Source organism: Archocentrus centrarchus, chromosome 5 (genome assembly GCF_007364275.1).
Source record: "Archocentrus centrarchus isolate MPI-CPG fArcCen1 chromosome 5, fArcCen1, whole genome shotgun sequence".
Lineage (NCBI taxonomy): Eukaryota > Metazoa > Chordata > Actinopteri > Cichliformes > Cichlidae > Archocentrus > Archocentrus centrarchus.
This window is the reverse complement of record NC_044350.1, coordinates 30,715,030-30,736,838: the sequence shown is the minus strand read 5'-3', so window position 1 is coordinate 30,736,838 and position 21,809 is coordinate 30,715,030. Positions and strand designations below refer to the sequence as shown.

The 21,809-nt window shown below is 40.5% G+C and overlaps 2 protein-coding genes across 2 annotated transcripts; one reads left to right on the top strand and one right to left on the bottom strand.

Annotated features, from left to right (window-relative positions):
- Positions 1-1,550: 1,550 nt before the first annotated feature.
- On the bottom strand, positions 1,551-21,178 carry rnf207a (ring finger protein 207a). Its single transcript, XM_030729346.1, has 18 exons — positions 21,141-21,178; positions 20,738-20,928; positions 15,900-16,032; positions 15,548-15,692; positions 15,124-15,205; positions 14,933-15,008; positions 13,889-14,014; positions 12,566-12,612; positions 11,155-11,227; positions 9,972-10,040; positions 9,618-9,686; positions 8,466-8,572; positions 4,844-5,021; positions 4,046-4,231; positions 3,734-3,785; positions 3,532-3,649; positions 3,026-3,118; positions 1,551-2,767 (listed from the first exon to the last, which is right to left on the bottom strand). The coding sequence occupies exons 1-18, from the start codon at positions 21,150-21,152 to the stop codon at positions 2,641-2,643; spliced, it is 1,884 nt and encodes a 627-aa protein (XP_030585206.1). The 5' UTR covers positions 21,153-21,178; the 3' UTR covers positions 1,551-2,640.
- zpr1 (ZPR1 zinc finger) lies at positions 17,193-19,005 on the top strand. Its single transcript, XM_030729347.1, has one exon. The coding sequence runs from the start codon at positions 17,333-17,335 to the stop codon at positions 18,659-18,661; it is 1,329 nt and encodes a 442-aa protein (XP_030585207.1). The 5' UTR covers positions 17,193-17,332; the 3' UTR covers positions 18,662-19,005.
- Positions 21,179-21,809: the final 631 nt, after the last annotated feature.

The following is a 21,809-nucleotide window of genomic DNA, read 5'->3' as shown; positions in this document are numbered from 1 at the left end:
TAGTAGTTAACTTAGTAGTCCACCATATAAAGTTGTGTCCGCCGATTATTCCCCCAACAAAACATGGCTGTGGTCAAAAATGCTTTTATACACTCTATGCATTAATCTTAGAGACTTTTGTTCTTGTAATATTCCCTATTTCACAGCTCCATAATGTTTTATCCTCATGCAGTCGCGGGCTAGCATATCACAGCATATCCCCTGTTTCCAGAATTTATGCTGAACTGGGCTACAAGCTACACATGGAGGTATTGCTCTTCTTATCTGGGTCTCCACTAGAAAGGCTATTAATAATTTCCCTAAAATGTTTATTCCTTTAACATTTGTCAGTGTTACAATTAATTCATTAATTAATGTGTAATTTATTAGGTTAGTCCAAGGGCATCAGTGCCCGAACGGACTTTCCATGAATTCGGGAAGCAGTTACTCGTTAATCCTTTGTGGAAAACTGCCTGTGCTTTCATATGATTTTTATAACTGCAACCCATTCAAATAAAATATTGTATTTTAGCAAATTAACCTGTCGCCCATTTTCAGCCAGCTAATTTTTAGATCTAATTAGAGTTATGTTTTCATACTGAATGCACTTCTGTATGCAGCATAATTAAGACTTTTAACTGTATTTTCACCCTCATTATAAATGCATGTGGTTTTATTCTTAATCTGCTCTATTTGCGCTAACTGCATTCATCTTATTGTCATACACTTATATTTCTTCACTGACCCACTTTCTCCGCTGAGATCATTAAACTTTCATTTTATCTTATCCTTCTCTTCTATCTTTAATGCTTTTTTTTCCCTCAATTACACATTGATTAAGCTTTGAACCTTTAAAAAAATGGAGCTGTGGCGGCAGCATATCCTGTTAGTGTCGAGGCCAGTACCTGCAGAGGAGCGCTCTGTTTTTGCACTCGAGACAGGAGCATCTCTCTTGAAGCTTTCCATCCAAATGTGGCATTAATGCCCTTCAAAAATATATCCTTTTTCATGATACAAACTGACTTTCTGGTTTTACCCTCCTCCCCCCCCATACAGTAGGTGAAGAAGCACAACTCTCAGAAAGAGAGAGAGAATAATGAATAGTGAGCATGAGCCTTGTAGCTGGATGAGTGCAGATGATGAATGACCACAGGGAGGAAGTACAGGACCAGAGCAGAGCCACAGCCATTTGTTACTCTGCTGTCATAAATGTATTTTTAATGAATTTGCACCTCTGACTCTTCCGCAGAGCAGGACTGTTCTTTAAGGCCAACGTGACCCCAATATTTCTTGTGAAGTGGTGGCTCTGAATAAACCCACTTCAGCTCCTCCGGTGTAATGTAAATAACCTCGTCCTTCTGTTTGCTGAAGCCATCAGTCTGGCTCCTCATTATTATACTTACCGGTGCCCAGAATAGGGACCATCCTGTTCCTGCGCAGATGTGGAGGTTTCACCTTGAATTACTAGTTAGTATGAAGCTTTGTGTTACTCAAATATGTTGTTTTTCTTGGCAGATTAAAAGAAAAAACATCATTTACACTCTGCAACACTCTCAGATTGTTCTGTACTTTATGGTAGCCCCTCTGGATCACCCCCTGCCTTTGCAGTGAAATGTAAATACCTTCATCTGCCAGGTCTTGTCAGGTTTATCATGGGATGTGTTTAAAATACCAACATGATTAATTAAGAAAAGCATATAAGGAAGAAAGAAGGGCAAAAAAAGAAGTAAGAGAGGAGAAACGTTTCCTTCCGCTTTCCTGCAGGGCAAACACCTTAAAGCATGCTGCTGACACCGACGTGCGATGAAGTCCAGAGGCAAACCAAGAGTTTGAATATATTTCATGCAGCAGTACAGAGAGCCATAGTTGGCTGGGAGATTGGGGATGAGTATGATGTTGGAAAAAGCTAGCAGGAGATGGAGGTTAAGGCAAGGCCAGTAATATTCACACACCTCTGTCATCCTGCTTTTTTGCATGTGGATGTGGAAACTGCAGGGGGGGGAAAAAAATGCTGCACACCCCATCCTGGAATAGACTCCCTCATTTTACATTACACCGATGCATGAGATGATACGTGTGACACACATCAACATGTGACCTCAACCGACACCAAGAATGACACACACATCATTACATTTGCTGTGTTCTGTCGCTGCTGTCACGCCGGTTCAGCGGTCTTCTGGGTAATCGGAACCCGGCGGTTATCCATCATCAGCCTCCAGCCGCCAGAGAGAAATGTTTTATGCAAAGAATTCATACTGGAAAAAAAGCTATTCTACACACACTGTAAAAAAAAAAAAAAAGACAGAGCAATAATTCACAGCCTCTGCATACTTATCTTTCTAACAGGCAAAACACAAACAGAGCAACAAAAGGCAATCCAGAGACGTCCACTCTTAAAAAACATGGAAACAGCTCTTTATGACAGTGTTGTGTTTGTCCACAATGAACAAGGAAGCTGTCTGTGCTCTGACAGGTCCGTGGCCTCCGTGTACATCCAGTTAGTGTCAGTCCAAGGGCTCACCTCGGAGCTGTTGACAGCTTCCTGCTGCTGAGAAAACGTCACTGCGTGGACAGCTGTGGGAGTCACACACCATCCTGTGCTTGTTACAGCTGAATTAAGGCACACTGGCGCAATGAGGTGGTGTTTATGAAGGTGTCTCATTGCCGCTGGACGCCTCTGTGGGGCCCCTCCGCCTGCCTGTACGCCTGGTCTTGACAGGATTCTCCCTCGAGCATCAGCGGGCGGCTGTTCTTGTCTCTGTCTTTGACACAAGTCTGGTTGTCGCTGTGAATGAAAATAAATGACAGCGTATATTACAACATATCATAATCGTATCCAGGCAATCATGTCCACAAATATTGATAATTGTTTGATTTTTGATTTTACTTTTAAATGTACGACTGCAGTGGTGAAACAAAACTTACCACTTTCATAATTTCTACCAAATCTTTAGCATCTCTTTTTCTCTGGCTGACGGTTTCTACTTAACACGAGTCTTCAGCTAGAGAAACCCCCACAGTTAATCACAGCAAGTATCAATACCTGTCTTGAATCTCCTTCGTCATTGTGCTGTCTTCGTAGATTTTCAGCATCATCTCGGTGCGGTCATCGAGGTATTCTTTGGGCCCCTGAAACCTGAAAGATACATTTTGAGATGTGATTAGCAAAAAAAAAAAATGCAAAACAAAGAGCAAACACAATTTTTCCAGTAAGTCTGGAAATCTCTGAGTGCCTGCACCCAGACAGCCTCCGGAGCTGGAAGACATCCAGAGAGCGTCCTCTTACGGATGGATTTGCTTTCATTCTAAGAAAGCAAATTATCCTTTGGTGGTGCTTTCCTGTTTTAGTAACAAGTCTGTATTACTTTAGTTGTGTTTTACTGGTGTTATATTTCAAAATAAAATCTGTATTCCTCTGGACTGCCTTTTGCTGCAGATTGATCCAAACTTCAGTGAGGTGTTACCTTTTGTTGGAATCAGCTTTAAAAGTACAAAACAGCTGCCACAGATAAACTAAACTGTAGTCTGCACATTTTTTGAATACAACACCTGGGCTCAAGCCTCTCTTTCACTTTGGCAATGGACAGGATGTAGGGGCTGATCTGTCTAGCGATGGTGGTGAGGTAGGAGTTCTCCTGCTTCAGCTGCATCAGGTCCTGAAGCTGGGCTGCAGTCAGTAAACAAAGGTAATTAGGTCTATCAAAAAATGGGTAACTAATTGGAATTTTTGTTGTCATTGTTGAGGACAAACCTTCATAGATCTCCTGCTCATTAGTGACCCTCTGAAAAGTCTCATCCCACATCTGTTAAGAAAAGGTGCTAAGTCAGCTGATTCTCACAGAGTGAAATATTACAGGAGCTGCAGTTGGTTCACTCGTGGGATACCTTAGCATTTGCAGTTTTCTTTTTCTTTCCTAGTAGTCTATATTTATAACAGTGGGCTAAAACTAGCTTGTTAATATGCATCTAAAGGTACCAATCAAGCACAAATGTTGATACATTTTTGTCAGAAGTGCCAGGCAGAGGCAGTTACACACTAAAGGTCAGGTATCACCCGGCGCACCTCTTCAAACATGACTCTCACAGTTTCCACTGTTGAGTACTGGGAAGCTATCTGACTGTCAATGTGTAGCGATCTGTCCAGGATCTCTCCCATTTTATCTGTGTTGATGATGGAATGGTGCTTGGTCAAATCTCTGTGCAGCTCCTGGACCTGGTCCTTCAGATTCTGTATCTCTGTCTGCAGAGACTATAAACACACACACACACACACACACACACACACACACACACACACACACACACACACACACACACACACACACACACACACACACACACACACACACACACACACACACACACACACAGTGGAACCTGTAAGACATTTCCTTCAAGATGATGGGTGTACAGATCCCTGTGAAGTGCATCTGAGCTTGAAAAACTTTTTGCTCACTACGCAGGTTGAAAATAATCTCCTGGTGGAATTTATGTTGCTGTGTTTCACTGCTTTACTTTGTCGGTACTGCTGTGTATCTCAGGAGGAAAACTTGCTGCAACAGCTTTAACCTTTGTGCATCCAAATTCAGGTGTTTTATAAAATACTTTATCCCAATAACTGATATCCTCTGTGTTCTACTGACTATAAAAACCTACTGAAAATATCAAAACATCTCTTGATATCTAAGGTTGCTCTAAGATTTTTAAGAAAAGAAGCACCTTTAAATCTCTTACTGCTTGTTCCTTTTAAGTGTAATTAATTATACACACTTTAAAAATGCTTTTTTAATTTAAGCATCAGGTAATTACCATGAAACCTTAAGTAAATCCACAATATTACAGGTCATACACATCAACTCACCCTGTAGGTGTTCTCATAATTGCGGCAGTGCTCAGTGAAGGGTGTTTCTGTGCCCTCAGCCAAAAGGACCTTAGTGCAGATGTTGCGGTGAGATGTGGGCCTTCGCCCAAATGCCGAGCCCAGGGGCATCTCACTGAGAGACGGGGAGCGGCAGGACACAGAGAGAGGGGACTGGAGCCTGAAGATATGGGAGAAAAATCATGTCTGCCTTTTTAAACCAAAAGAAGATGAAGGTTTATATTTACTGAATCGAGCTTCATTTATTGACCCTACTGGTCAATACTATCATTGGTATGATTAAATGCACTGACAGAAATCACTAAATTGGTACGCCCCCCATGGCTATCACAATAACGCCAGAATCATGGTCAAAAGAAGTCACATTAAATATATTATCACAATATCTTTAGGATATTTAAATTAAAATATTGGTATCAGTTAAATTAAAATTTCACATGGCTTACTGGAAACTCTCCTCTTTGTTTTTGTTTTTTTGTAACGTGCACTGATTGTAACTCAAACAGAGTTCATAACATGTTATTTCATCAGTCACTCACACTGAAGTATGAAGGTCAGCTCAGGCACAGAAGGGGTTGAAATATCAGGAGCTTCACTGCATTTCATTTATGTAACTATGAAATTAATTTATTTTTGCCAAGTGATTATGTGCTTACTGTAAATGACCTTCAAATGGTTAGACATGTTTAAGCAGAATTTTATTTATTCCTTCTGTAAATCTTTATGAGTTTAATGTATGAGTCAGCCTGAGATTTTGTTTTGAAGTGTATGCTCTTATTTTGAAAAATAAAATACCGCTGAAAAAAGGACGCAGTAGTGACGTCGGATTTACGGCGGTAAAAGTGTACCTGTAGCAAAGAAATATGAACGAAATTAATGTTAATGAGCACCTGGCTGACAGTGGCATAAGGTTTGTTCATGTTTATTTCGTGCAATAAGTTCTGTGTATTCATATTGTTACTTCATTGAGTCTTTATAGAGTAACGAGAAACTGTAAGCTAGTGACCAATTACAGTGAATAGAGATGCTGCAGTTTTGTCGTAATTGTATTTTTTATTTACCAGTGAAGTTATCAGCAGCCTTAATTTGATGTGTTATATATTAAGATATGAAAGAAGGCCTGCTTATAATATGTGAGATAGAGCTCAAACTTGATGTGCGAATTATAGTATACAGTAATCCCTCACTTATCGCGGCTAAGTTTCAGGACCACCCGCGATAAGTGAAAATCCGCGAAGTAGGGACGCTATATTTATTTTAATACTTATACATTATTTTAGTAGTTATACACTATTTTAAGTTTTTATAAACCCTCCCCACACACTTATACACCAAATATATGCATTACTGTACAAGACGTACTACGCATGTGATGAACGAGTACCGCAAAAACCCGCGAAACAGCGAAAATACCGCAATAAATATTTTACACTAATATTGATTGAAAACCCGCGAAACACCGAGTCCGCGAAAAGCGAACTGCGGAGTAGCGAGGGATTACTGTATGTGTAAGTAAAATGTATGTTACATCAGTATTTTCAGTTTAGGATCTACTTTTTGGTTTTATTTGGCCCCAGCTCTTACGGTGTGAACAAAAAGTCTAAAATAAAGTTTCTGTGAACCATGAGTTTAAGAGACCATCATTCAGTCAGGGATGCTACAGTGACTGCTGGCTGCACAGCAATTTAAATAATGTCTCTGGTGATGAACATTAATTTTTACATTTTCTTTCTATAAAAATACATACAGTATGCTCATATTTAAAACCAAACAAACAAAAAGAGCCAGACAGAGAGCGTAAACCTGCGGAGGAGCTATCAAGTTGTCAAGACCATGAGCCGACTCACTAAATCGACACACCTGCTGTCACTCAAAACAGTCTCTTTTATTGCCATCACTTCTCTGAAAGTCTAAAGGCGTGCAAACACAGCAGGCGGTGGCACACCTAAACTTGCTTTTATCTGGGTCCTGGTAGGACCGTAGTCTTGGCTTCACGCCTGACACAGCATAGCAGCCAGAAAGCTCTTCTGCGGTGGGTGAGGTGTGAATGGATTACTCTCACGTTTCCATCTCCCAGAATCCAGGCTGTCTCAACACAGCTGATTAAAGACTTTGACGGTACCAAAGCAGCAGCATCCGTTGCATGAAAGAACTTACATGTACCACTTCACTGAGCTTCTGTTCTGTGAAATTATGATAAAAATAGGGCCGGCCAGCTGGCTGTCCACCAATCCCTGCTTGTTTAGAAGCATTCAGACACAACAGCACATTCAGCTGAGTAACAGACTACACCATGTGGGTGGTATTTTGAACTACCATATGGTAAGGAAAAGCTAATTTTCTCCTCTGTTTGGGAATTGAGGTACAAAGTGAAGTTCAAAAACTGATCAGTCAGGCGCCTCGTGTAACCACCGTCATCCTACGGTGCCACAGGCTTCAATGTAAATTTACCAACCAGTGCAGAAATCTACAGGCTCTGATCCCATTCGGTTCATAAAAAAATGTAGCCAAATGTACACAACATACTCATAATCACCATTAAAAAAATTACCTGCAACCCGGTGGCCTCGTACTCCTGCCTTGTTGTCCAGAGCTGATGCAACAGCAAACTTGTCTGAACCATATATTCCTCTCACTCTGCTGTGCACATGTCATCCTCCTAACATCCAGTCTCTGTCCTCCCAGCAGTGACGCCAGTTAAAGACTTTACCCCCCGCTAAAACAGTGACATCAACAGCCTGGAACAAAATGGTCCGGTGGCTCCTGCGTGCCAACTTACAGATGAATCCTAGAGAGTTCTGTGAAACCGGGATAAAAATAGTGCCAACCAGCCGACTGACCACCAATCCCTGCCTACTTTGCATCTTGCATTGGCAGGGCGTTAACTAAGTTGCAAAGGAGAGTTGTCAGTACGTTGGCATTAGTGGGTGGGCTTAAGGACCTGTGAACAGTTGTGAGACACTGATGTGGAAAGAAAATGGTCAGGGGAGTTTGTGTATGTGGATAATGACGCGAAGCAAAACAAGAGACGACTGAACTCTTCGTATTTTTAGGGGTAGTGACGTGTTAATACAGGTCATGTTTACTTTTGGCTTAATATGATTATAAAACAGCAAAAGAATATATGCTGTAAAAAAAAAAAATCTTCTGAAAATGTAATGTTTGAGGGAAAGAAAAAAAAAAAAATCACTGTGCAGGAACTGTGACCACGCGTCACGTGCAACCACTCATGCATCCATCCCCTGAATGTTATCTGGCCACAGCAGGACCAGACCTTTTTAAAACTGTTCAGCCTCCACGCAACAAGGTGAGTTACATAAATATATCAGTGTGCAGAGCTTACAGACAGACAGAATAACTGCCATAGTGGCAGTCGGCACGGCGCCTCCCTTCAGTCCATGTGTACTCGCAAACCATTTGGGGATTTTGAGTTTGGATGTTTCACAAGTGCGAAATTTTCTGCCCAGACTTTTGTTTTCTTGGAAGAATACAAGAGATGCCACGGAGATATTCAGTGGGTGAAAGCACAATGCAAAAATAAAACTCACAGGAAGGGATCGTTTAGTGGTTCCATTCAGAGTGATTCAAAGATAAACTATCTTACCGCGTCGCAGCACTTGTGGAACAAGTGACAGAAGGAGGGCAGCGTGGTCCTATCTGCAGCAGAGGCTCCAGACAGCGAGCAAACTCACTTCTGTACTCGGTGTTGATCTAATAGAGAGCAAAAAAGATCAAAATACAGAAAGATTATACAACATAACTTGAAATGCATCTGTTAATAGTACAACCATAAAACTGATGTCCTCACCATAAAGACCTTTTCTTGTTCAAGTAGACCAACTATTTTGTGGAGATTTTGTAAGAGTTATACCTGACAGCATTTGTCTGTTGCTTTAATTATTGCGATTATAGATATAAGGACGGACACAGACCTGTTGTTTACTTTGTTGAGTGAATTTATGAGATTAAAAATGATGTGAATCTTCAGTTTTCATCAAAAACACCAAAGAAGGAAATGTTTTTGAGTTCAAGAATCTATGTGCTGAAGATTTCCAGTTTCCAATAACTGTTTCCGGAGAGAAAACGGGAAGATCTGATCTGTCACAGATGTTTAAATGGATATTATACGGATATTTAACGGATGCTCGTTCAGAGTTTGGATTTTTCAGGGTCCAGTCTTGTGTGTTTCTGGAGAAATCGCCAAAATGTATCCATCAAGGATCCTGTGCACATTCTTCGGGATATTGCCCGTATCTGTGATGGATACAGCGGTTTCATACCACTATTTTAGGGCTTTTATTCCAGTGACATCATATTAAACCCTGTGGATTAAGAATGGGATGTCACTCAAGGCAGATGAGTGAATCCTTTTGATAATATAGTGTATGTTTAATTTTGGTTGCTGATATAAAATTCTGTGGGCCTGTGTTCTGTTCCTACTAGGATTGACTTAATCTGTTTGTCTGAGTCTGTCCACTGTGCTTCGGTGTCATTTTGCCAGCTATTTGTCTTTTTTGTTTAATGTACAGCATTAACCTAGCCGGGATCTGGAGAGAAAATACGTGCTGTCCCTTAGTAATAAGCAAATAAAGCACACGTAAGATAATTTTTTAAGAGGAAATAAGGGTTCTGACAAAAAAAAAAAAAAAATAACAGATCAGGCAGTGCTGGGAACAAGTGAAACAACTTATGAGTCCAGTACATCGCATTCACACTGTAACCTTTTCTATGTCTGCATGAAGCTGTTCATACTCACTTTGCTGCTCTGCACTGGTTTCAGGCGATGAGGGAGCTTTACAATCCTCTTCAGCCTTTCCATGAGTTGCTGTGTAAGCAAGAACATCCAGGTGTGATTCAATGACCTGCTTCACCTCCCTGAGACATTATGGACAACATCCATTTAAAAGCCTGTTCAGTGCAGCTAATATTATAACTTTTCTCTTCCCAGGACAACTTCCACAGAGAAACAGAGCCCTTTGTGTACACAGTAAATGGGGCAGTCTTCTCTTATTAATTCATGTTGCTCCTTCCATACCCACTCATTCACTGTTACTTGCTTATGTCGTGTACTAGAGGCAAAAGCTGTTCCCCCAGTTTTCACTATACTCACATAGCCCATATCCAAAAACTCAAACTTGTTAGCTGAGCTGAGGAAAGCTGAACAGGTGACGAGGTGGACCTTGAAGAGAGAAAAGTTAAAGGTTAGGGTTCAAACACACCAGAGGGAGCATAAGAAATTTACAGATAGTCATACAAAAACCACATTGCACATCTTAAACACTCAAAATAACTGAAAAAACCCCACTGTATTATAGCATAAAATTTGCAGTCGATTTCTATTAATATATTTTTTGTAGATATCAACATTGAAAGCATTAAACAAGGTCTGATGTATTTACTTTGTCAGAGTGTACCCGGTGTTTTTAAAATGTGGCGAGTGTTAATATGTGTAAATATGTGGGAGTGATAAACGTCACATCGCCTTTTCCACGACCCACAGCATCCTGACATTTACACCTTACGTATATCAGACAACCACAACTTTGATATAACTGCAGTATTTGATGTCTTTGAAATGAGGAACAGCTGATTTAACTTTTAACCCTTTTGTAACCACAACTCAACACCGGCTAACTGAACATGTAGCAGCTGAATCAAAACAGAACATAAGAAGTTGACTTATTATAATATGTGCACTATTATATATCAAGAAGTTTATCTACCAACGGGCCAGCATGACTGAGACTAGTGCAGCCATAAATCAGATCTGGCCAGCATTCATCTTCATGATAGGCGTTAAAATGTTGACTACAGCAGCATCCCCATAACCTTGGGGTGCAAAGATTAGGGACATTCTGAGAGCTGATATCTTGTCATAGAAAAACAAGCAAATATAATCTGTTTATGGAGATAACATAAATCAACAGACATCAATGGGTGAGTGTGTCCAAACTTTTGACTGGTATTGTGTTCACAATTATAAATATAAACAATATAATGGCAACAAATTAGCTGACTGTATACAATAAAGTGAATTAAGTATATTATACTTTATTTACTGGTACTTTTAAAATGTAATTAGATACTTCAAGCACATTTTGCTCATAATATTTTGTATTTTTACTAAGTTGTGACTTTGGTCCTTTTTAACTGAGTATTTTTTTTTATGCTATTGTATTTGTAATCTTAATTAATTAGGATCTGAGTGCTTTTTTTTTTTTTTTTTTAACGGTCTCGTAGTTTTGGACCAAAAATATTTATGTCACTTTTACAGCTCAGGATCTTTACTTAACCTGGAGGGTTGGTAGGAGGGCAGTAAGGTGTGACAGTTGCTCCTTTAATGCTTTCTCCTTCTCCTCATGTTGGCTGCAAACACAAATGCACGAATATGTAAGACTACACCTTCACATTCACGCCTGCCACAATACACAGAGGATTCAGCTCAGGAGGTGCGACCACAAACAACATGCTCCATATTTCCAGGAGCTAATCTATCTGTCTTCTCTTGTAACAAACACACAGGTACAGATGCCGGCTTAGATTCACAAAGCCTGACATAAATAGCCTTTAATGCCCTTCCGGGAAAGCAGCCACTGGATGGCTTCCAGGCAAGAGGGAGACAGAATAAGATGGAGGACACCGACCACAAAAAAATCTCATTAAAGATCCCCACAGAGTGCAACCCCATACACTCGCTCACTCAAATACATAAAATTGTTCCCATTCAACACGTACACATGCAGAGCAAGAGGTGGCGAGGGAAAGGAATGTCATTTGGATTTTTTTTTTTTTATTATTTAAAAATGCTCATTAGGAAATGAAACTTGCAGTTTCCCAGACAACATAAAAACCTGGATAAACGCAAATTTTCTAAGTTTATCATCAATTAGTGGCAAGCCACTAGTCTTTCATAAACTTTAACTGATGTGCAGTTAATTAAATTAACATACTAATCAGCTGCAACAGTGGCATTTAATCAAAGTTTACTGATTCTGATAGAAATCTATTTCTAATTATTTTAGCGGCATATAGTGAATGTTAAATAAATAGTTTGGGAAGCAAAAGTTCTGCACAAGCAAGCAGCTACAAAGTATATAACATAGTGGTGATGAAAAGATAATATTCTCAGGACAGTGTACTGTATTTAAAAAGGCTGATTACAATATTAATGATAAGTGGAAGAGATGCAAATCCTAATTGTTTTCAGTCGGTCCTGAATGTGCTCAGTTTTCATGCAAAATGGAGAAAATCTACAGACGGCTTCTAAGTTTTCCTGCAGCAGTTGCTTTTGTTGATATTATAGACTTCAGTAAGTCTGTGATTTACATATCATATATTTGTACACCAATACTTTTCAGTTGGCTTTATTTTCATTGACTCGATGCAGGCACAAGCTGCAAACACTGGCTTAAAAACTATAATCCTGCTGAAGTGGTTTAAATTCAGCGCCACGCTTTGTTGAAGTGAAAATCGCCCAAGAAAAGGTGTTTTGGTGCGGACAGAGATTATTCCAGAGCAAACAGGGCGCTGCTATTCATCACTCTGACTACAATGCAGCATGATACAATAGAAAAAGGTAACAAGTCACACAGTGACGGCGGAATAATAGCATTCAGTTTAGTAAATATTATGACACAAACCGCGTGTAACAATAAAAGTGCACTTTGCTGTGAGAACAGTAAATCTTTATCAATTTGCTTTTACCTCTGAGCTGCTTTTAGCAGAATCTTCTTCCTCTCTTCTAGTTTTTCCTGTCAGATAAGAGAAGAGAAAACAGACTCTTTTTTTCATGTTAAAAATAGCCTTGAGCTCTCTAACACAAATGTTCAGGACTGCAGGAGAATAGGTGTAAAATCCACAGTGTGGTATTTGTTCTCTTTGATTCTGCATATTGCATGTAAAATTCACTCTTCTCTCACAACTAGGCTAACAGAGACATCCGGTGGCCGAGCAGTGCTGGTGTCAGACAGAAGGGGCAGGGAGACCGAAGAGTGTTTGAATGTTGTTTCTCTGGAGCAGATGATTGAGACATGCAGATCTGAGCGAACCATCTGACAGTCATTCAGTTAGTCCACATTAGTCCATTTCTCTGCAGCTAATTTAATATGAGCAGGACTGGCACGTTAAATCCTGGTAAGCCAAGGGATCATCAGAACATCCATCCTTCCATCCATCCATCCATCCATCCATCCATTCATCCATCCATCCATCCATCCTTCCATCCATCCATCCATCCATCCATCCATCCATCCATCCATCCATCCATCCTTCCATCCATCCATCCATTCATCCATCCATCCATCCATCCATCCATCCATCCATCCATTCTCTTCTGCTTATCCTGTTCAGGGTTGCAGGGGCTGGAGCCTATCCCAGCTTTCATAGGGTGAGAGGCAGGGTACACCCTGTACAGGTCGCCAGCCTTTCGCAGGGCTAACACAGAGAGACAGACAGCCGTTCACACCTATGGCCAATTTAGAATCACCAATTAACCTACCCCCACTAACTGTATGTCTTTGGACTGTGGGAGGAAACCCACGCAAACACGGGGAGAACATGCAAACTCCATTCAGAAAGAGCCGAGCCAGGGTGGATTCGAACCATCAGAACATAATAAAAAAAAAATATTTGGAAATCATTCTTCGGTTCATCTGTTTGAAAGATGTGATGTTAGCATTTGTTGTTATTAGAAATCACATTAGAAACCCAAAAATATTGCTATAGAAATATTTTAGAGACCAGTTGGATCTTTTTCTAGTGAACAATTTTACAATTCAGAGAAGAGGAGGCAGCAATAATCCTTTTTTTTTTTTTTTCTAAAGCCAAGAGATCATTTTAACAGCTTTACACCTCACCCAGCTGCCCTCTGTTGTGGTGACAATGTTTAAACATTCTGATGTAACGTCATCAGCATCAGATCAAAACATTAAAATAAAGATTTATTACTGTAATCAGTCTTATTTTCATATGATGTTTGGGGAGAAAAAAAAACAACAGCAGTTGAAGAAAATCCCATCAACGTGTGACCTGCAAACTGCTGAACAGGCTACAGATGGCATTCTCCTCTTCCTCCACATTCAGACACACTTCTCCTAGCATAGCCCTCAGCAGAAGGATCGCCTCTCCAGTTGAAGTTTGTAGTTCTTTCACCACCTACAGAGGGAAGAGGGGGCATAATGGGGGTGCTTTTTACCAACTTAATCATGGGAATCCTCATTCATTCATCATTCAGGGAATGCAGCTTAGAGAACACTTAATTGCACAGATATACCCATCGAAGCCCTTGAGATTCTAGACTGCTTCAATGTAGAGTCGAGGGGGGGTGCTTTGCAGAGTTGTAGGTTAAGCACACAGAGCAGAATAACTGCCGCTGTTTTTAAAATATGTGTCCTCAAGCACCCTCAAGCCTGAGAGAGTGGTTGCCCAGGCCAGGCCAGTTCAAGAGTCTTGGGGGTTTTGTTTATACATGAAGGAAGAGTGGAGCGGCAGATTGACAGGCACATCAATACAGTATCAGTACAGTGATGTGTTATTATTATTATGTGGGAGGAACTCATAGTAGAGCCTCTGCTTCTCCTAATCAACATGAGCTAGTTGAGGTGGTTTGGGGACCTGATCTGATTTCATGCACTCAGGTGAAATCAGACCTCCAGGCCTAACACAGGACATGAGAGATTATGTCTCTCAGATGTCTTGATGAAAACACCTCAGTAATGATGGAGGAGGTGTTACAGGGGGCGACTAACCTTGAACTGCTGGCCCTGAAATCTGGACCAGGACTAGCAGTAGAAAATAGGTGGACATACTCATGTTATTACTTGAAAATCTCATAAATAATATGGCTCAGCAGCTGTATAGAGTCTGTGGTTCAGGACCAAAGAATGAGCAGTCAGATTGAAGCAAAAATTCAAATTTTATTTTAATAAGCTAAACAAATTTTGAATACACCTGCACCACATCTCACATTATTATCAACACTTCAGAGCACCTGAATTATTCATAATGCTTTTTTTTTTTTTTTTTTGCCTTGAGTGTCATAAATATGTAGATGAACAAACAGGATTCTCTCACCAGCACAGCCTGGTCCAACATCTCACACCCCTGCACGTAAGCAGTTTCAATATCAATGCAGTGACTCCGGCTCTCCCTGTGGAAAAGCAGAAACACACCTAAATTAACATGGAGAGGAGAAGAGAAGAGAAGAGAAGAGAAGAGAAGAGGACTTCTGACAATAGTAAATTTTATGCAGTGGGTTCACTCACACTTGCATGTCTCTGAAGCATTTGATGCAAAGCATAGACTTATTCTCTGTTGAGAAAAGGATGTAAGGTTCCTCGTGGAGAGCTGTGGAGATACAGATGCCTTTTAACTTCAGCTCACAGGAGTGCCGGAGTTAAAGTACTGTTATTCTGTTATTCCAATGGGCAGCGTGCAACAAATACAAATACAGGCTGATGGTAAAATTTAAAGACCACACTCATACTGGTTAGTGTTGATACCATCCTTTTTATGTTGCTTTTAGAAATTATCCACCACTCCACGAGAGCATGATTACCATGTAGCCGGGGAAATTCAAGCAGAGCACTGGAGTAACTACAGTTCCTGTGAGCAACATGTTTCCACACAGGTGTAATTCAGCCTTGTTGGCGAGCAATTCTTCTGGAGTAAATTACAGGTGGCACTCACAGCATTTCCTGTGTTTAGCTTTGGTGCGTTTGGCCAAGGACACAATCTCATGGTGGGAAAACATTCTGGCCTTGTGTGTCAGCTCCCTGCAGGCAGCGCACAGTGGCTGGCTGCAAGTGTTACAGTAGTACATCACTCCTGTGTCCTGTACAAAATATGAATGTGTAAAAAGGCATTAAAAGTTGTTTTAAATGATTCTGAATGTATTAAATATTAGAATTTTCACTCCCCCGGTAGAAAAGACTGATGTTGGAGCACTGAGATGAATCCAGAAAAATCCAGGACAAAGTTAGTAACTGGCTGTCCATGGCCTCAGTTAACATGAATTAATGTGGGTCTGTCAGACCGGCACCTTTTTGTTGCTTTCCTGGTCACAGTTGGCACACTGTACCGTCTCCTCGGCATCTGCATTGTTGTCGACAAGGAACTTGAGCAGACGGTCCTCTGGTGGAAGGCTGTTATTCGCTTTTACTATAGATGGGTATCTGTGGCAAAGACAAACAGCTTAAATAATCTGTTAAGACGAGTCATGATATTTATCCACAAACTAACTACAGTAGCAAGCATCTTTGTTGGTGATAAAGTTCACTTCTGTCAGGAATCATTAAATGCATGATCTGATCTGATTAGATTTAATGCAGAATGATTTAAGTTGACACTCAGTTTTAAATTTGAGATTAGTATTTTCACATGCATGCATGATTTTTTTTTTTAAATAAAACAAATTGTTTTATGTAAACTAATTATGATCCAGCATGCAAGCATGTTGGATCATAATTAGTTTACATAAAACTAATGAGACATTTCAGTGAACTAAATGTTTTGTTCTTCTTCTTTTGCTAATGAAAGTTTGTACTTTCATTTAATCTAATGTTTCCAGATGGTTTCTTTACATTTATGTTCTCACATATTTGTGGATAAGTCATATTCTACATAAGAGATTCAAGCTCATAACATTCATTCATTCATCCAGAAGGGCCTGACTGTTGAGCCTATATCATTCAAGAATACTTTGCTTTTCTAAACAACAGCAATTGGGCTCATTAGTTATCAAGTGTTTACAGATTTTTTTACAGGAAGATGCAATGCAGCACAGAGTGTAGTTGTTAACACATTAACCTAACAAGCAAAAGATTCACAATTTGATCCTAAGATGAGACACAAATCCCTTTGGGGTTGTGTCAGGAAGCACATGGACGTGTGGTGACCCCTTGTGAATAAGTGAGCCCTCGAAGATAGTTAAAATATGATACAGCACAGAATAAACAGGCCCCTGTCCAATGATTTTTACACACAATACTGGAAATCAAATTGAAAAAGAGCATATGTTTTTCAAAAAGAAGTAATATTTTCGCTCTCTTTTTATTTTAAAAAATGTAATAATCATTTGCAAATTTGTGTGTTTGTACTTGTGATAGATAGATAGATAGATAGATAGATAGATAGATAGATAGATAGATAGATAGATAGATAGATAGATAGATAGATAGATAGATAGATAGATAGATAATTAGTTACACTAATTTAGTTTGCACTATGTCGTTTTGTCCCTTAGGAAAAAAAGCTTGAAAATATCTTGGTGTAGTATTGCAGGCAGCCTGAGGGGGCGGTAATGGAGTCCTAAACACTGCCGCTGCCGTCGAAGAAGAGAACGCGGAAGACTGTCAATAAACGTGTGCTGTAGGGGACGTTATCTGGAAATTTCTAGCAAGAGATATCTGTGCAGAAAACGACAACGCGTGTCATATACATATCTACAAAGGGAGAGTATAGTGAGCGGTAAACATGTCCGTTATTTCAGAGGAACACGTTCGAGGTGGGAGCGTTTTCAAGGATATTAGCGCAGACGACGAAGACTGGCAGCCCACTGAGATTGAGAGTCTGTGTATGAACTGCTACAAGAACGGTACGACACGTTTGCTTCTGACCAAAATCCCTTTCTTTAAAGAAATAATTCTCAGCTCCTTCAGCTGCGTCAGCTGTGGCTGGACAAACACAGAAATCCAGTCTGCGGGTAAGATTCAAGAGCAAGGCGTGTGTTACACGCTGAAAGTCAAAACAAAAGAGGACTTGAACCGGGAGGTTGTGAAAGCAGACAGCGCGACCACGAGGATCCCCGAGCTGGATTTTGAAATCCCTGCCTTCACTCAGAAAGGCTCACTGTCTACCATTGAGGGTCTTTTAGACAGAGCGGTTGCAGGGTTGGAGCAAGACCAGTCTGTGAGGCGAGCCACAGCTCCTGAGGTGGCTGAGAAGATAGATGAATTCATCCAGAAGCTAGGGAAGCTAAAAGAGGTCGAAGATGAGTTCACGCTGGTGATTGAGGATCCATCTGGGAATAGTTTTGTGGAAAATCCTGTGGCCCCACAAAAAGATGAGGCTCTCACAGTAACCCGGTTCAAGAGGACAGTTGAGCAGGATATACAGCTGGGAATAAGGGCGGATGACGACCTGGATGAAGAGCCAGCAGGCGACGACCTGGAGACGATGAGGAATGAGGTTTTGATGTTTGACACAAACTGTCCAGAGTGCAATGCACCAGCCTCCACCAACATGAAACTGGTCCAGGTCCCCCACTTCAAGGAGGTCATCATCATGGCCACCAACTGTGACAGCTGTGGCTGTCGGACCAATGAGGTGAAATCAGGTGGAGCCACAGAAGCGCTTGGCACCAAGATCACCCTGCACATCACCGATCCTTCAGACATGGCCAGAGACTTGCTGAAGTCAGAGACATGCTCCGTCGTCATCCCAGAGCTGGAGTTTGAGCTGGGTATGGCAGCCCTGGGTGGGAAGTTCACCACTCTGGAGGGCCTGCTGAAAGACATTAAAGACCTGATTGTCTCCAAAAACCCTTTTGTCTGCGGGGACAGCAGCACTACAGATCGGATGCAGAAGCTGAGAGAGTTTGGAGAGAAAATAGACGAGGTCATTGAAGGAAAAATGGATGCCCACATCGTCCTGGATGACCCTGCGGGGAACAGCTATTTACAGAATATCTACGCCCCAGAACCGGATCCTGAGATGACTGTTGAGAAGTACACTCGCTCGTTTCAGCAGAACGAAGAGCTCGGCCTAAATGACATGAAGACTGAGAATTATGAAGAAAAATGATGTGCCCGGAGCAGCTGAAGGGACTGAATGAGTTTATGTGCTAATTCTTTGTCAAAAAAAACCCAGTATAATTAAAAAGCTCCATATTTTTGTCCACTTTGACACATTTTAAGTTAAATCTGGGTGACCGGTTGCTTCCATTGGTACGTTGATCAGTGAGGAAAAGTTTAAGTTTTCTAAATGTACTGTAAAGTAAAACAAAGCCATATAAATGAGTTGTATGATAACATATTGAAGTGCTATTAATGTTACATCCTTGATGACTTATTGCATTCTTGTGAAGTCCCAGAAGATGGCACTGTGCTTACTCAGATTAAATTACTTTTATCTTTCAGTGGACCACATTCTGTGTGACAAATGACTCTCTTTTGACACCTATAAACATTTTCCAAATAGTGCTGCTTTAATTGATAGTTTTTTGGTTTGGCAGACTATAAAAAGTTAAATTTTGAGGTTTGTGATGCCTTCAGACTTAAATACAAATTCTCAATTCTCTTATTTTTCAATAGTACTCTCAATTTATTGTACTGTACCTGGAAACACAGTCCTGTAAATTTATTTGGTTCCATAATGTCAGTATTTGTTTTTTACAATTAAAAAAAAAAAATCCTTTAGAATTGCTCAGAGCATGTTTAAATACCATATTTTATTATTTTTGTCACATTAACCACATCTGCATAAGTTCTTTATGCTTCAGTTGTGCTGGTGCCACTGGTCCTCCACTATGCATGTTTTATCTCATTTTCATAGCAACAGGGATCCATTGTGTTCTACTAATAGCAGAGTCGTGAATTCCTAGATTATGTGGTTCTTCAGTGAGCAGCTGTTAGCTGATGGAAATAGTAGCTGCCAGGCAGTGGGTCCCTGTATCCTGAGCTCACACGGCAGAGCACAGTGGCTCTGTGCCCACTGGGTTATTTCCATAGAAAACAGATCCAGTATGCATATTATATATAAAAGCAGAGTGTTGGTATTACTTTGACTTTTACTGCTGACTGTATAATATGATGTACCTCATGCCAGTTAAACATCAAGTAGCTATGAGGCAGTTAGATGTGGCCCTCCACAGTCATAAATTTTTCAAGTGATTGTATTTTAATAAATTCACATACCTTGTTCATAGTGTAATATGTATATCTGTAAAAAAATCAGACTCAGATGAGTTTAATATAATTGTGAGTTTCCAAACAGTGTTTTTGATTTTTAAAGAAGTTCCTGATATGAAACTAAGAAACTAGAAAAGAGCATCTGAGAATAATACAAGCACACTCAAATTCATCACCACGATATGTGATTGAGACAAGACGAATAAAGTCTTACGCTCTCTGAAACATTAGAGTGAGACTGATATAATCACTGTGCATTAGAGGACCTTTTCTCTGGACCCCTGCTTTGATCAGGGAAAGTTAATACCGCAGATCTGAAGGTGGCTGAACCACGAGTCACTCCTTAATAAGCGATTAAATGGACTGCTATCATGTGACTTCTTTTGATTGTCCTAAGCTGTTGGCACTGGAGTCAAATACCAATATGCTTTGTTTGCTTTGTGACTTGGCTTTATGGAACTTGCAGCCCCTTTGAGTGTTGGGGCCAAGGGCTAAATAAGAGACTGGGTTGACCCTGCAGCTGCTCCAGCCACTCAGGTCTGCACTACCCACACCAGGCCAGCGATGGGTCATAGCAGTGAGACTTGATGTTCTTTGAGACAAATCTGTTCTCATCGGTCTCCTGCACAAACCAAACCAATCTATTTATTTACATGGAGTCACTCCCATTGAGCAACACTGCACAAAACCCAAGGAGTAAAGCTTTTTCATATTTTGGTAGTTTTAGTTCACCTGCTTAATACACATTAGAAGTAAATTGTGTGAGGTTGTAATTCAAAATGAGAGTAGCCACCAAAACCTTCACAAAGTCCTTCACTTTGGCCGCCATGTTTTTAGTTTGTTTGAGGATTTAAGGCTTAGTGTCGTGGGTGTGATGCAGAAGCTCGGGTCTCTTAAGCAGATACTAAAACACTTTGAGTTATACTTCCACAGGCTGAGTTGTCCCTAACTTCAGAGTGCCCTCTCTTACCCACAGAGGGGGCAGCTGAGGCGACTGTCAATGGTCCGACCTCTCAAGCAGCGGGCGCAAAAGATGTGGTAGCAGTCCAACAAACATGGGGACTGATACTGCTCATGGCACAGGTGACACACCAAGGGGTGAACATTAGCACAGTCCACTTTACACAGGCTGCCCAAGTTGCTGAAGATTCCTCCTGCCATCTGGGAACAGAGCGCATGAATAACAGCAGTTTGTTGTTGGAATGACATTTTTTAAGGCTACATCATCACATTGCTTAACAAAAAAGCTTTAGGTTTTACTGTGACGCTGAATTACACCCCACATATCTTATGAACAACTAGGCCAACTGTCATAATGAAACACTTTGATCATGAATAATTAAAATAAACACTGGCAACTTTTTTTCTCTTACCTTGTCAGACATGTAATTATGATCCTGGAAATTCGGTGACCACGCGCAATCCACAGATCATAAATTTAAACCATTAGACTGTCATTACCAACATTATATCCACTATCTAACTAAACTTACTGTAAATGCAGTAGGCTGGTCTGCGGAAAGCACTGGGAGCCTCTGTCTTACCTTTTAGTGGTGCTATCAGCTACCCACAGCAGGAATGACAGCAATGCAGAAACTCTTCAATAGTAGGGCGATGGGCTCCGTCTGCCAGGCAGCTGACAGCACACACGCTTCATGCCAGCCCCCACGTGTTGCCAAAGTGCAAAAGGGAAATTTAATATTGCCATCCCATACAGACTGCAGCAGCAGTCTTATTTCTAATGTCCTGCTCAATTCCACTCAGGAATATATACATATATTTATATAATCTACTCAAAATCTGTAAATAATGTAAAGTGCATTATTCTACTGTTCAATTCCACATGTTTTTAACCCTCAGATATATACATTGCATTACTAATTAGCAATATTTTTTATGTCTAATTTTATTGTTTACACCCTCCAAAACTACATACAGTATGTTCAAATATAACATATGCATATGTAGGGATGTGCATGTATATGTACACACACACACATCTGTGTGTGTGCAGAATGACAACAAAGACTTGAACCTTGAAT

Coding starts and splice junctions, on each gene's coding strand:
- zpr1 (XM_030729347.1), top strand. CDS start 17,333: ATGTCCGTTATTTCAGAGGAACACGTTCGAGGTGGGAGCGTTTTCAAG.
- rnf207a (XM_030729346.1), bottom strand. Junction 15,009..15,123: donor TGCTTCAGAGACATGCAAGT/GTGAGTGAACCC, acceptor GCTTTTCCACAG/GGAGAGCCGGAGTCACTGCA. Junction 14,015..14,932: donor TGTTGGACCAGGCTGTGCTG/GTGAGAGAATCC, acceptor TTCCCTCTGTAG/GTGGTGAAAGAACTACAAAC.